The sequence below is a fragment of the Nicotiana tabacum genome, chromosome 1, assembly GCF_000715075.1.
Source record: "Nicotiana tabacum cultivar K326 chromosome 1, ASM71507v2, whole genome shotgun sequence".
NCBI lineage: Eukaryota > Viridiplantae > Streptophyta > Magnoliopsida > Solanales > Solanaceae > Nicotiana > Nicotiana tabacum.
Window position 1 is genome coordinate 214,101,017 of NC_134080.1, and position 15,737 is coordinate 214,116,753.

General features: G+C 36.7%; 1 protein-coding gene across 2 annotated transcripts in view; it reads right to left on the minus strand.

Moving 5' to 3' along the window:
• Window positions 1-4,721, minus strand: part of LOC107815374 (protein FORGETTER 1) — a 55,493-nt gene extending 50,772 nt beyond the window's left edge. For both annotated transcript variants that reach the window (XM_075256700.1, XM_075256697.1), the window contains exons 1-4: window positions 4,025-4,721; window positions 2,587-2,652; window positions 1,892-2,065; window positions 1,687-1,817 (exon numbers count right to left, since the gene is read on the minus strand). In XM_075256700.1, the coding sequence (XP_075112801.1) occupies window positions 1,687-1,817; window positions 1,892-2,065; window positions 2,587-2,652; window positions 4,025-4,480 (827 nt within the window). In that variant the 5' untranslated portion in view covers window positions 4,481-4,721. The remainder of the gene's footprint in view (window positions 1-1,686; window positions 1,818-1,891; window positions 2,066-2,586; window positions 2,653-4,024) is intronic.
• Between the last annotated feature and the right edge of the window lie 11,016 nt (window positions 4,722-15,737).

Here is a 15,737-nt window from a genome sequence, read left to right on the forward strand (position 1 = left end):
CAATCTATTTTACCTTATGCTTTTTACTCTTCAAAGCATGAACACTAATATATTGGATATGTATATAGAATATTGAGTTAAATTATAATATTGAGATGCTTTCATCTTGGAACTCATAACTTAAGTTGTAGAAAGTTAAGATTTAGCTTTAAGCTAGAAATTTAGGGAAATCGAAATTTGACCAATCAATTAACATCAAGATTGAAGGTTTGAAACTTGATTATACCAATTTGGGCTCTACGACTTATGGGTAACTCGAAAATGTGACTGGTTTGGGAATTTGACCATGTTGATAGGGAGTTGACTTTGATTTACCTATTCCAAAAATTATGAAATGACCCTGACCAACATAATTGACATCGTTAATCAATATTTTGCATAGATTGAGACTATTGGAAGCTGTTTAGTTGGTGTTTTGACTATTGCAACGTTGAGGAACTTTATCGTCAGCGAGGTAAGCGACACTTTAAGCATTGACGCTTGCTTTTCAAAACCCATTTTCCAAAATTTTGCATTCTCCTGGTCCATGTGTTGGGACAAGCGTGTGCTTGGCAGAATTTGTAATCAGCCACATATATATATATATATATATATATATATCATTTTGTTAAAAAGGTGGAAATTCTTTAATACATGATTTTGTAGTGTGGCGTGGCTTTGTGCCGTGGCGTTTTGGGGTTAGAAATTAGTTCGTTGTTGCGGTAATATACTTTAGGGCAGTGTGCATGCAGCCATGATAAATTTGGATCATAGCATATACTGTCGCGGACTCGTCAGAATGTCTGATTGATTTCCTCCACCGTCGGTAATGACAAGTCCTTTGTGTATGATGTGTTGTTGCTTCTAAATAATTATATTAGCTTTATTGATATACTTTATTATGATAAATGGTGTGTTATTATATCATATTTGTTGATGTGTGTTTTTATTTTATAACACTTGTTCTAGGGGTATTTAAAGTGACGGGTCGAGGATCTTAGTGGGTTATATTCACGTATAACTCACTCCTTACTTGTATGTCCATACAGATGTTGTTGCGGAGGAGGAAGCTAGTGGCTGACGAGTTCATTCAAGTGGCTTATGTTGTTGAGTAGAGCCACTACATTGTCCATGGAGGCTGCCGACAGAGTCTTAATTTATTTCTTCTAGGGTTTGCACACCCGTCATTAAACTTATGTAATTCTCTTTTATATGCTCCATGGTCTAGTGTGGAATTTGGGTAAGAGTTTTAATTTGATATTTCGAGATATTAATTTTTTGTAATTAATTATTATATTATTTTGGATACTTGTTTAATTTATCAAATGTCGTGAATGAATTCTAAGTGTATAGTAAGAGTTGATTCGCGTAGCAGGTAGTGTTAGTTGGGTTGGTGCTAGTCACGTCCAGCGAATAGTTTGGGACGTGGCATTTTTATAATAGAGATGGGGCATTTTACCGTTAAAAAAATGAGCATTTAAGAAAACTATTTACCAGAAGAGAAATGCAAAAGACAAAATGAGAAATTAGTTCAGATGCAATAATTCCATCTATGATTGGAGTATAAACGACAAAACAAAAATATTTTTTTTTTAAGTGATAAAATTAAAATATCAAAAAAATTATATGCTTATTTACCAATATATATATATGCTCGATAGAGCCCCAGAGGGACCAAAAATGCACTTCTTTTAGCCGAAAACTTACAATGCTTTCCTTCTACCATGGTGCCAATTCTCCCATATTAGTCCAGCAATTGTTCGTCCTTTCCCCACACCAGCACCATCACCTACAAAAAATCCTGCTCTGGTACCATTTGGAAGGAACTGAAGGTGTCTCTGTTACAGGAAAACAGTAACCACAAGGTAAGAGCCTGCAAACAGAACTGGGTAACATGAGTCAGAATAGCAACCTGACAAGCATAAACCAATGTCTCAATTTGTAGGCAGGACAATGCGTTTGAGCTTTCCAAGTCATCTTTGATCTTCAGATCGTAGGTGGGTTCAGGTGGTTGTACTGCAGATAAGGAAGATGTCTCCACTATAGGATCAGGATGTGGAGGTCCAATAGATAGCTTGGGAGGCCGCTGTGTTGAATCAGGAAAAGAAAATAAGAACTGAAAGGATCAACCATCAACTTGTAATATACTAACACAAAGATCTCAACCGCTTAAAATCAATGATGATATCATGTGATACCACATTTAGGGAGGGGGAGATTCTTGGAGCTTTTTTTTTCTTTTTGGATAAGGGGATTCTTGGAGTTGGTATCCTCAAAACATTGTCACAATTTTCTCCATTAATAAGCTCACAACCACCTTACTAGCAAAGAAATGTGAACAGTTAGTAAAGTCAATGTAACAAAAGTAACACACCGATCTCTCTCTCTTTTTTTATAAGGACATACCCATACCTCTTTTACTCCAGCTCCACTCTCTACAGCCATTATCACATGTCTTTTGTGTTTCAAACTCTCTCTTCTCCAACATTACACCATTTTACATAATAAAAAAGAAGATAACCGCTTGAAATTTTGAAGGGCATACACATATTTCTCTCACTATTACAATACTAGGAGTAAATAGCAGAGGTTGAAAAGAAAACGTACATAGTCCATGAAAGTTTCTCCAGCCATGCCACCCTCATCTTCTTCACGTTCTACTTCAATGGCAACCTGAAAGATCACAATGCAATGTAAAGAACTGAAAAGTATGGAACAAAGTTTCCTAAGGTCAATTAGTGTATACACGTCATCTGATCAAAAGAGAGTAGCAGAAAAAGTTGAACCAGAAGAATTGCTATAATTATTAAAAATAGAAATTATTGTTGAGCGTAACCTTTCTTCTCATTAGACCACAACTCTAGTGATACTGAAAAAGCTAATGAAATTTATACTTTTTCAATAAAAATAAAAGTTAGGATTTTATTGATATGAAGGGGCAAATCCCTGCATCCAAGATGTATGCCAAAAGTGAAGAATCTTGTGCAAAACATGGTTCTCTGTGAAGATTACTCCGTCATTACGCTAATTGGAATGTCAAAAATAATCCAAAAGATAGTGAAAGACATCAATGTTCCACTAATTTGTAAATTTGAGCTTTCAACTTCTTCAACACTCTTCTGATCCGCTCCTTCCATATGGTCCACATCAGCATCAAAAGAGCTATATGCCATGCTCTTCCTCTCTTTCCTCCTATAAACATCAGTCACGGGCACCAGCCATGCAACTCCAAACATCTTTCGTATGGCACACCAGAGTATATGTGTGATCGGACAATGAAGTAACAAATGATTAACATCCTCTCTACATCTTGCACATTAGTATCAACCTGATGTAGATTGACATCATTTGTCAGCTTGCATGCTACAGAATACTTCCGGAAACGTTATCTAAGAGAAAAAAAAAAGCACTCTAGGAACCCATAAGGATGATTGAGGAAACTGTCCTTTTAACAGTCCGTCATAGAAGAATTTCATCCTTTCGTCCTTTCTACCGACCCGTTACTTCACCAAGTAGTTACGTGTGTTTGCTGACTCATAATTATGAAGATAGTGGAGAAAGTTCCACATGGGCTTCTCAGTTCTCAAACCAAGTTTGTTTCCAGAAGGAAATTCTTCTTCTGTCGCCTACTTTGAGCACCACATTGCTGTAGAAATTATCCACCCTCTCAATGCTTCTCCAAAAAGCAGCTCCTTAGTTTAAGCTAGTTTGTACTCCATCGTCTCCCGTTCTACCCTATAGTTATCCTCCCCAATGAATGTTCTTTCTTTCACCCCACACCTCCATATCCATTTTCCTAGTAATGCATTATTGAACACCATCAAGTCCATTATCCTCCCACTTGACTAAATGATACCTCTTCACCTCCCCAATTTCAATGACCTTTTACTTAATGTATCTCTTAAGCTTTTTGGAAATTAACTAATTGTAGTAGATGGCTGTTTGTCAGGTGGAAAATTTTAGCTAAAAGCAACAAATACAACGGCGTTAAATTTAGGGCATGTTTCCTAAGAATAAACAGAAGGCGGTAAGGGAAAGTAAAAACCTCGTTAACTTCTTCCTGAGGCATAGGCGGTAGAGGGGGAGGAGGACGGAGAGCAGCAGGATGAGAAGGATGAGGAAGAAATTGCCTAATTTTGGAGATATCAACGGCGAGGTCGATCCCACATTGAGGGCAAGAGAAGTGAGAGAGGCCATGAGGGACGTTAAGTATGGCCTTGCAGTGAGCGCAGGGCAACTGGATCTTGGTGGGATCAATGCCATGAGCCAGGGCACTGCTGCGCTGTTGTTGAGGCATGAGCTCCGGAGGTAGCATCTGCGGCAACTGACAGGTAGGGCACACAAACTCCGTCAGTCCCGCAGCGACTGTCAATATCATCTTGCAACCAGCACACCGAACTTGGCAACCTCCTCCTCCATTAGAACTGCTCGCCGACGGTGGTGGTGGTGGCGGAAGAGACGGAGGAACAACTGACGGAATCGGGACCGATTGCTGGTCCATATTAAACAAACAAGAAGAGACCAGTCGACAGACTAATAAGACGAAAGACGATGCACAACCGGCACTAGAAATTTATGACAAAGATGTCAACTACAGAATGACGACAGCCGGAAGAGGTGGATTGTGGCCGGAGATGTTCGGTGAGTTTTGGCTTGCCCTCAATTCTTGGGCTTTGGAGCGCACGCTCCCGCTTCCGGTTTCCTTACTGGTGAGTGGCGTATAGTACACAAATAAGGTCTCTGAAAGTAAGTTTGGGCAATGTCTTTGAATTTGAGAAAGAAAAAAAAAGTCAAAATAATCCTTACGCGTCGTTTAGTTACAAGGATAATTACGGTAATCATTTATAAGTAGTTTATTATAAAAATTGACTAATTAATAAAATATTATTAATATTAATCAAATGTTAGTTAATTACTAGTTATTTGTAGCCAAAAAGGGTCAAATTTTTGTTTTCTTTTGAGTGGGTGCTATCATAATAGATTGGATACATGTTAAGGAACTTGAATCTCAGTTCCGAGATAATTTGGTATAGTTTTGAGGTGGTTTGAATTGAAAATTCGAAATAAAAATGAACATCAAAAAAAATGATAGGTGTATCACACTGCGTATCACGTGTATATCACATAAGTATCATATTTGTATCAAATATGTATCACACGTATATCCATGTATACCTGCGTGTGAGATGCATGCGTGATACATGTTTGACACATGTGTCGCATATAAAAAAAAATTGAACTCGATTTTAACTACGAATTTTGATACCAAATCATCTCCAATCTTCCTCAAATTTTGTAAATTGACTATGTTCAATAAATCTCAACCATACCCATCGAAAAAGTCATTTTTTGCTTAGATTTTTGGAATTTTGTATATATATCTTTTTGTATTTCGTCACTTTATTTGCTACATCATTCAAGAAAATTTTTTTTCATCTTGCATCTAATGTTAATCACGCTTGAAAATATGGAAGGAGATCTTTGTGTGTGATTCTTGGAGAGAAAGAACCTTATTTTTTGGGGTTTTCAATTTTTATTTGTGTTTGACTAGTTTTGGTAAGTTTATGATTAATGGCCAGAGGTTGATAAGTTTGACTTTTTAGGGACATTTCTATAAGATTCCCGATAACTAATACTACTAGTTACAAGTATAAAATATGACAATTTTGGAAATTTTTGCAATGTATAGCCGCTTTGAAAATAAAAAAAAATTGAATGGAATAGCCATTTTTTGGACAGACTACGATTAGGAAAATAGCCACAATTTGAACTATAATAGGAAAATAATCACTTTTATGTGAAAAATAAATTTGGACAAAATATCCCTACTTAAAACACGAGAGAACCCCATGGATCATTCTATGGGGTCTGAGCTTATAAAGCTTCAAACTCCGGTAATCGTTCTTATGATTTGCAACTCCAACAAATTTTCACAACCAACAAATTTTTACACTTGATTGTGAAAATTTGTATCCTCGTGAACGTTCATGGTTTTTGAACTTATAAAGTTTCAAACTCCAGCAATCATTTTTAGGAATTGAAATTCCGGTAAACTTTTACATTTAGTTGTAAAAAAATTGAATCCTATGAATCGTCCATGGGTTTGGACTTATAACGCTTCGTACTCCGGTAAATCGTTCTTAGAGTTTGAAACTCCAACAAAATTTCACACCTAGTCAGAATATTATCGAACCAATGAGTCGTTCATGGGGTTCAAATGTATAAAGCTTCAAAATCCAGCGATTGTTCTTGGGGTTTGACACCCTAATTAATTTCACACTTAATTGTAAATTTTTTGAATCCCATGAATTGTTCATGAAGTTTGAACTTATAAAGCTTTAAATTCCATCAATTGTGCGTGGAGTTTAAAACTCCAGCACCTTTTCACCCTTAATTGTGAAATTTTTTAACCCCATAAATCGTCTATGAGGTTTGAACTTATAATACTTGGAATTCCCACAATTGTTCTTGAGGTTTGAAATTCCAACAAAATTTACATTTGTTTGTAAAAATTTTGAGTCTCATAAATCGTTCGCGGGCTTTGAACTTATAGTTTTTGGGTTTAAAACTCGAGAAAATTTCACAAGCCACTAATGTTTAGTGGTTATTAGCTAGTTGTAGCTATCATTTACTAAATTATTTCATATAGTTATGTTTTCAGTTTTGCTAGAGTGTATTCGATATATTTAAGCTCCTGTATTCATGAATACAATAGCAAAACTCGGCGTGACAGCTAAGCAATTATTGTATTCGATTGTATTCACGATATGTATTTGTGAATACAGTAACGTAAATAGCATAAATCGTGGTATATTAATCTATTTTTAAACGGAAAGTAAATCAATTAACACAAATAGACTCCTAATATAACTCAACAAACTCAATTATACATCTGAATACATAAATTATATTAATTAAAAAAACATATGAATACACTCGTCGAATATAGCGAGACAATGAATACAATAAAATACATGAAATACATCGAGATACATTGAATTCAATACAATGGAAAAAAAAAAGACAATGAATAGAATGAAATACATAGAATACATCGAGATACATTGAAATACAATGGAAAAAAAAAGGTAACAGACTCTTCAAGTTGCTCAGCCCCAAACTCCGTCGTCTTTGTTTACTAATAACCTTAATGTCGTCTCGTCAATAGCAGATTTCGAACCTCCATTGTCAGCCCCAATTTACCCTATGTTAGATTTCGACATTAATACGAAACATATATAAGACATTGATTTCTAAACAGACTCTTCAATCATTAAACATAAATATACGAAATTTTCATTGTCAGCACCAATTTACCTTTTAATAGCAGATTTCGAATCTCCATCTTTCTCTCTAGGGCTTGATTTCGATACTGATTCAGAGCCCCAGGGCACTGACAATGAAATTTCGTTCGACAATGGAGACGAATCAGTGGAGAATTATGGTTGTATTCATGGAGAAAGACTGACATTGAGAGAGAGGGGACGGAGAAAAATCTAAAAGAATGAGAGAGAAAAATAATACAAAGCGTATTTTATGGCTTAAGGGTAGGAGGTAACCATAAAAGATATTTGGCTATAAAAATCAAAAGGTTATGAAATATAATTTTTTAAAAGGATATTTATTTAAAATAAATAAGATATCAACCTTTGCTACCGGAAATAAAAATTCCTAAATTTTTACACTTAGCCATGAAGATCTTAAACCCAATGAATCGTTCTTGGGGTTCAAATTGAAAACAAAATAAAACATACACACCTTATATTATATATCCTTTAGTTAATCATTTTATACACTCCTGGGTGCGCTACTAAAACAAAGGAGGAAAAAATAAATGAAGTGAGAATTGATCCCTATTCCTCTAGTTAACTAACTCAATCTTCAATCGAGTGCACCATTCAACCTTCTTAGAGCATGGATTATAATAATTAATATTATACCTATTTTAAAAAATATGTGCATAAAATATCGAATTTTGCAGAGAAACAATGGGTTCATGTGCCTATAAATCCACCCCTGGCATGAAGCATTGTGTTTCTGCGTTTTTTGTTAAAGGTTTGTAGTTTTTCTCCTTTATGTTGGGTTGGGTGGTGATCGTTTGGTTCGATGGGAATTGGAGAAGTTAAGAAAATGGTTGAATTAGACGTTTGGACGATGCTGCTCATTACAATTTAGGAAATTCAACCTACAAACTTGGTGGAAATCCTTCGAGCAAATGGCAGAACTTGCAAAAGTTTGAATTTGGAGATGGTGGCATGACTGAGGTTAAGCGTAGACTAGTTCATGAATGGATTGGTCTAGCAAAATTTTGAAAGGGTTCGAACTCTAGTACCATGTGTTGGAGTTTTACCTTTAAAAATTACGAAATTCAACATATAATAATGGAGTTTATCATGCGACTATCATGAGAAGGAAAAATATTTTCCGACACTCTTTTTTAACCTTCCCCACCTATTTCTTATCCCCACCAACCCACCTTCACCAACGCACCCCACCACCCACCCACCCAATCCCACACCACACTCGCCCCCACCCCCACCCCAACCCCCATCCTAAATAGAAATATTATTAATAGTACATTCTTTTTATGTTATAGATAGAGTATTTTTTTTATTTTGTTTCAACAAATGAGTATTTTTCTTTTTATGATATAAAAAAGGAATCTTTTTCTTTCATTTAAAAAAAATTACTTTCTTTTTCTGATGTAACAAAAGTATTTTTTTTCATTTCAACAAAATAATGTAGTAAAAAGTATTTTCTTTCATTTCAACAAAAAATATTTTTTTTCATGATGTAGAAAAAATATTTCCTTTCATTTCAACAAAAAAAATATTTTCTTTTCATGATGAAGAAGAAGTAATTTCTTTTATTTCAACAAAATGAGTATTTTCTTTTCATGATGTAGAAAAAATATTTTCTTTCATTTCCGCAAAGTAAGTACTTTATTTTCACGTTGTAGAAAGAGTAGTTTTTTTAAGCCAAACATCTTTCATATGGCACACCAGAGTATATGTGCGATCGAACAATGAAGTAACAAATGATTAACATCCTCTCTACGATCTTGCACATTAGTATCAACCTGATGTAGATTGACATCATTTGTCAGCCTGCATGCTACAGAATACTTCCGGAAACGTTATCTAAAAGAAAAAAAAGCACTCTAGGAACCCATAAGGATGATTGAGGAAACTGTCCTTTTAACAGTTCGTCATAGAAGAATTTCATCCTTTCGTCCTTTCTACCAACCCGTTACTTCACCAAGTATTAGAAATTCATTGACGTAATAGAGAATTTGTGTAGCTGAAGTTTTTCAGTGTATTGAATGAATACTTTCTGTACAAGTCATGTGTATATATACAAAGAATGAAAGAATCTTTTGCATAACCAACTATCCACTTGTCTTATGCTTATTTGTCAAGCTATAACCACCTTTTAGATATGTACAGACATAAAGAGAAATAAACACATTTTATTTTCTGACTAGACTCTTCTAATTCCTTCTAGAAAACCTAAGCAGGCCTTTGTAGTGTATTGGGCCCAAGATGAAATAATTAGTTTGGAGAAGCAGTTTGAACCCAAAGCCTGCCTGGCCCGATTTTATTGAGCTTGAAACAAATATCAAAAGCTCTTCAGATAAGAGCTTGATTAACCCCGTTTGTATCAAACTCCTTCTTCACAAATTGAGCTTCCCCTCTTCCTTATCTTTGAGGTTTCTTGCAAATCATTCCCAACTTCTGATGGTCGTGAAATCATATCACCAACATCCCCCCTCAAGTTGGAGGGATGTGAAACAATCCCCAACTTGCCCAAAACAGATCTGTGAGATGGCCCAGAAAGGGGTTTTGTAAATACATCTGCAACCCGAGAAATCGAAGGTACATACGACAAAGATATAAGGCCGGCGAGGTATTGCTGACACACAAAGTGACAATCAAGGTCAATGTGTTTGGTGCGTTCATGGAATACGGGATTTTTGGCGATGTGGATCGCAACCTGACTATCGGAGTGAAGTGGCACTGGCAAAGAAGGGGAAACAGAGAGATCCTATAGATTTTGTACCAGCCATGTGACCTCTGCAACCACGTGATGCATTGAGCGGTATTCGGCCTCCACGGAAGATAGGGAAACCAAAGATTGTTTCTTTGAATTCCAAGAGACTGGAGCCCTACCTAGGGAGATAAAATAACCACTGATGGATCTACGTGTGTCAGAGCATCTTCCCCAATCGGAGTCACAAAAGGCAACCAAATCAAATGATGATGAAGAAGACAATAACAAACCCATACTGGGATCAATGAGTAGATAATGAAGGCAGCGTATTGCAGCCTCAAAGTGAGGAACCTGAAGAGTTTGCATATATTGGCTGAGAAGTTGTACTGTGAAGGATAGATCAGGACGGGTATGAGTGAGGTAACTCAACTTACCAATGAGCTTTTGATAGACTGTGGGATCAAACAACATGGTACCAACATCCATACAAAGATGACAAGAGGGATCAATTGGAGCAGAAACAGACTTCATGGTTAGGCAGACAAATTCAGTCAGCAAATCCAAGGTAAATTTGCGTTGACTTAGAATTATGCCTTGTGGTTCCCGAATGATTTCCAAACCAAGAAAATAATGATCTTTACCCAAATCTTTAATTTGAAACTCAGAATCAAGAAAACATTTGAGTGATGCAACTGCGAGAGGATCATTCCCTGTTAGTAAGATATCGTCCACGTAAACTGCAATGATAGTTGTTTTCCCATCTGAGTGTTTAAAGAAAAGAGAGTAATCATTAAGTGAGTACGAGAAACCTTTGAAATTCAGGTTTGCTGTGAGGCGAGCATACCACTGTCTTGATACTTGTCGCAACCCATAAAGTGACTTCTTGAGTTTACACACATGATTAGGCGTAGGAGGGGAAAGGCCAGCGGGAAATTTCACTAAACGTCTTCTTGCAAATCACCATGCAAGAAGGCATTATTGACATCTAGTTGAAAAACTTCCCAGTGCTTCTTAACTGCCACAGTCAATAGGCACTTGATAGTGGTCATTTTCACCACTGGTGAATAGGTCTGTTAAATCTATGCCTTCTCGTTGTATGTCCCCTCTTACAACTAACCGTGCTTTATACCTTTCAAGCAACCCATATTATTTGTATTTCACTTTGTAAATCCATTTACAAGGTAGAGCTTTCTTGTCTTTGGGTAGTACAACCACCTCCCAAGTCTTGTTAGTTCCAAGTGCTTGAATCTCTCTGGACATAGCCTCAACCCATCCTGGATGTAAGGAAGCTTGATAATAGGAGAAAGGTTCTGACAGATGGGAAACTGAGTTTAAAAGAGTTTGGTTATAGTGTGATAAAGCTAAAAAAGACAAGATAGGAGGAGTAACAGGGGAGGTGAAACAACTGGAAGAAAATTAGTAAGAAAAACAGAATTACAAATGTAATCATTTAAGTAGAGAGGGAGATGATGTTCTCTGAGTGACCTCCTAAGAGTTGGTTGAATAGGTTCAGAAGATTGACTAGAGATGGTAGGGGACTTGTCATTCAAAAAAGAAGGTGAATTTGTAGTATGGTGAGGAGATAATAGGATAGGTGAAGAGGGAGAGGTAGAAGAGATTGGAGTAGAGAAGGATGGGGAAATAGGTGAAGGTGAATAAGTAGGTAGGTTAGGTGAAGAAAGATATAGAGTTATAGAGGCTTAAAGTTCCTTAGGATAGATAGGGGAAGAAAGAACATGTTGATCTAGGTGAGGTACTACTGAGTTATCAGGAAAAATGTGAATGGATTCCTTGGAAGAGAATGGGAAGATGTGCTCATGAAAGACTACATTCCGAGAAATGAACACCTTCTTGGACTATAAATCAAGTAGTTTGTATCCCTTTTTCCCAAAAGGATACCTAAAAAACACACACTTTAGTGATCTAGGATCCAATTTTGATCTATGGACAGGTAAGGTAGTGGCATAGCAAATTGAACCAAAAACCTTAAGATGAGAATATGAAGGAGGTGTTCGAAATAGGATTTCATAGGGTGACTTCCCATTTAGAACTTTAGAAGGGAATCTGTTTATTAGATAGGTGGCAGTCAACAAGCATTCTCCCCAGAAGTGAAGGGCAAATTTGACTGGAATAATAGTGCTCTACAGGTTTCAAGGAGATGCATATGTTTCCTCTCAACAACTCCATTTTGTTGAGGAGAGTAAGGACAAGTTATTTGATGTAAAATCTCATGTGAAGCTAAAAATTCAGAGTGGTGAGAACCAAAACCTAACTCCTAAGCATTATCTGATCTAATTAACTTTACTTTAGTGCCAAATTGTCTTTCTATCATACCTAGAAAGTTCTTAAGGATTGGAAAAGCATTGGATTTGGTCCTAGGGAGAAAAGTCCAAGTAGCTCTACTATAATCATCCACAATAGTAAGAAAATATTTAAACTCATCATGAGTGCTAGACTTATAGGGTCCCCAAGTGTCAATGTGTATAAGATTAAAAACATTTTTTTGTAGTGATACAGCTAGAAGGGAAAGGTAATTTGACTTGTCTTGTCTTAGCACAAATGTCACAAGCATATTTGTGAGAAAAAGAACTAGAATAAGCAATAGAACTGATATTCTTCATATTAGAAAATGGAAAATGTCCCAATCTGGTATGCCAAAGGCTTACATCACTGGAAACTTATGCTAAAACAAAATTTGAAAATTAACTCCTAACATGCTGATTACAAAGAGAATGGCAAAATGTCTTGATTTTATTAATAACTCCAGATCTAGGCTTGACTTGTCTTGGATTAAAAATTTAGAGTCCTTACTTTACTTCACCAAGTACCATTGGCCTCTTCATTGAAGGGGCATGCAATATAGCTCTAAGAGAAGAAAACATTAGGATGGAATTGAATTGAATTGAAGGCATAATTTGTGAACATACAACAAATTATAATTGAAACTTGGAACAAATAAAACCTTCTGTAGAGTGAGTTGAGGTAAAAGAGAAACTGAACCATACTGATAAACTAAAACTTTAAGAGAATTGGGTAGAGTAACATGAACAAGCTTAGAGAAAGTTTGAATATTAAACAGAAGTCTGGAATCATAAGTCATATGTTCTGATGCTCCTGAATCTAGTATCCAAGAAACAAAGTTTAAAGAAACACTAATGAATTTTCTAGAATAAGTAGAAGGCCAAAGAGAAGGAAATATACCAACACAATTTGCTGAAACTTCTTCCTCATTAATTTGACTTCCTTGGTTAACAACTTTGACATTTTGAAGCAACTGGTACAGGCTGTGATACTGATCTTGTGTCATTGGTTTTTCCCCTGAAGAAAGTGACTGATTGCCACCATCTTCTGCAGGTAAGACTGCATTACTCTTAGGAGTTGGAGCATATCTCTTGGATTTGGTAAATTTGAAGTCAGATGGGAAGCCAATGAGCTTATACCAATTTTCAATGGTATGATTTTGTTTCTTACAATAAGCACAAAACTGGACAGACTTCTTTCCCTCGGAGTTTTTCCTTTCTGCATTAAACTTATTTGCTCCATTATACTGCTTACTAGCTAAGAAAGCCATATCTCTAGTAGGCTGAGAAATTTGCACCTCCCTTTGCTTCTCATCCCTGATAAGAAGAGAGTAAGCATGGTTGATGGAGGGCAAGGGTGAGAGCATAAGCAAGCTGCTTCTTGGGCCAGAGTAAGCATCATTCAGTCCCATCAAGAACTGAATTAGCCTTCCATCCTGTTGAGATTTATATGTTTTGATCTTTCCTCCACAATTACAATCGCAAGTACAGTGTTGACAAGTGTCTAGACTGTCACGTTCATTCTAAAGCCTTTTGAGCTTAGTGTAGTACCCTGCAATGTCCAAATTTCCCTGCACTGATTAACTGATTTCCTTTTGCAGGTGGTAAAGCTGAGGTCCATTGCTTTGTCCAAATCTCTCCTCGAGTTCTAACCAGATCTCCCTGGCTGTTTTAGAGTGGAGGACAATCTCTGCTATCTCCTTAGTCAAAGTGTTCAACAGCCAGGATATCACCATATAATTTGTTCTAGCCCAAGGTTTGAAAGAATTACAAGATATCTTGGGTTGAAGAAAGGTCCCATCAATAAATCCCACCTTGTTCTTAGCAGACAAGGCTATGAGGATACCTCTTCTCCAACTAGCATACCCTTTTTCCATCAAAAATAGTGTTGACAAGGAGCATGCCTGGAGAATCTAAGGAATGAAGATAAAAAGGGTGAGAGGAGTTAGGAACAATAGTCCCTGACTGAGCTTCAGATTCTGCCGTTTTGGTGGCTTAAGTAGCAGCAGATGAATCAGAGGGATCCACCATTGTACCTAGTGTTCACAAAGAAAAAAGGACTGAGAAAAGAAGATAAAGGAGGATAAGAGACAAGAGCGGAAGGATGGAAAGGATTGAGCCTCAAAGCTCTGATATCATATTAGAAATTCATTGACGTAATAGAGAATTTGTGTAGCTGAAGTTTTTCAGTGTATTGAATGAATACTTTCTGTACAAGTCATGTATATATATAAAAAATGAAAAAATCTTTTGCATAACCAACTATCCACCTGTCCTATGCTTATTTGTCAAGCTATAACCACCTATTAGATATGTACAGAAATAAAGAGAAATAAATACATTTTATTTTCTAACTAGACTCTTCTAATTCCTTCTAGAAAACCTAAGCAGGCCTTTGTAGTGTATTGGGCCCAAGATGAAATAATTAGTTTGGAGAAGCAGTTTGAGCCCAAAGCCTGCCTGGCCCGATTTTATTGAGCTTGACACAAATATCAAAAGATCTTCAAACAAGAGCTTGATTAACCTCATTTGTATCAAACTCCTTCTTTACAAATTCAGCTTCCCTCTCCCTTCTCTTTGAGGTTTCTTTGCAAATCATTCTCAACTTCTAATGATTGTGAAATCATATCACCAACACCAAGTAGTTACGTGTGTTTGCTGACTCAAAATTATGAAGATAGTGGATAAAGTTCCATATAAAAGGGCTTCTCAGTTCTCAAACCAAGTTTGTTTCCAGAAGAAAATTCTTCTTCTATCGCCTACTTTGAGCACCACAGTGCTGTAGAAATTATCCACCCTCTCAATGCTTCTCCAAAAAGCAGCTCCTTAGTTTAAGCTAGTTTGTACTCCATCGTCTCCCGTTCTACCGTATAGTTATCCTCCCCAATGAATGTTCTTTCTTTCACCCCACACCTCCATATCCGTTTTCCTAGTAATGCATTATTGAACACCATCAAGTCCATTATCCCCAGTCGCCCACTTCAATAGGAGATGCCACTATCTCCCACTTGACTAAATGATACTTCTTCACCTCCCCAATTTCAGTGACCTTTTATTGAATGTACCTCTTAAGCCTTTTGAAAATTAACTAAATGTAGTAGATGGCTGTTTGTCAGGTGAAAAACTTTAGCTAAATGCAACAAAATACAATGGCGTTAAATTTATGGCATGTTTCCTAAGAATAAATAGAAGGTGGTAAGGGAGAGTAAAAACCTCGTTAACTTCTTCCTGAGGCATAGGCGGTAGAGGGGGGGGGGGGGGACGAGGAGCAATAGGATGAGAAGGATGAGGAAAAATTGCCTAATTTTGGAGATATCAACAGCGAGGTCGATCCCACATTGAGGGCAAGAGAAATAAGAGAGGTCGTGAGGGACGTTAAGTATGGCCTTGTAGTGAGCACATGGCAACTGGATCTTGGTGGGATCAATGCCATGAGCCAGGGCACTACTGCGCTGTTATTGAGGCATG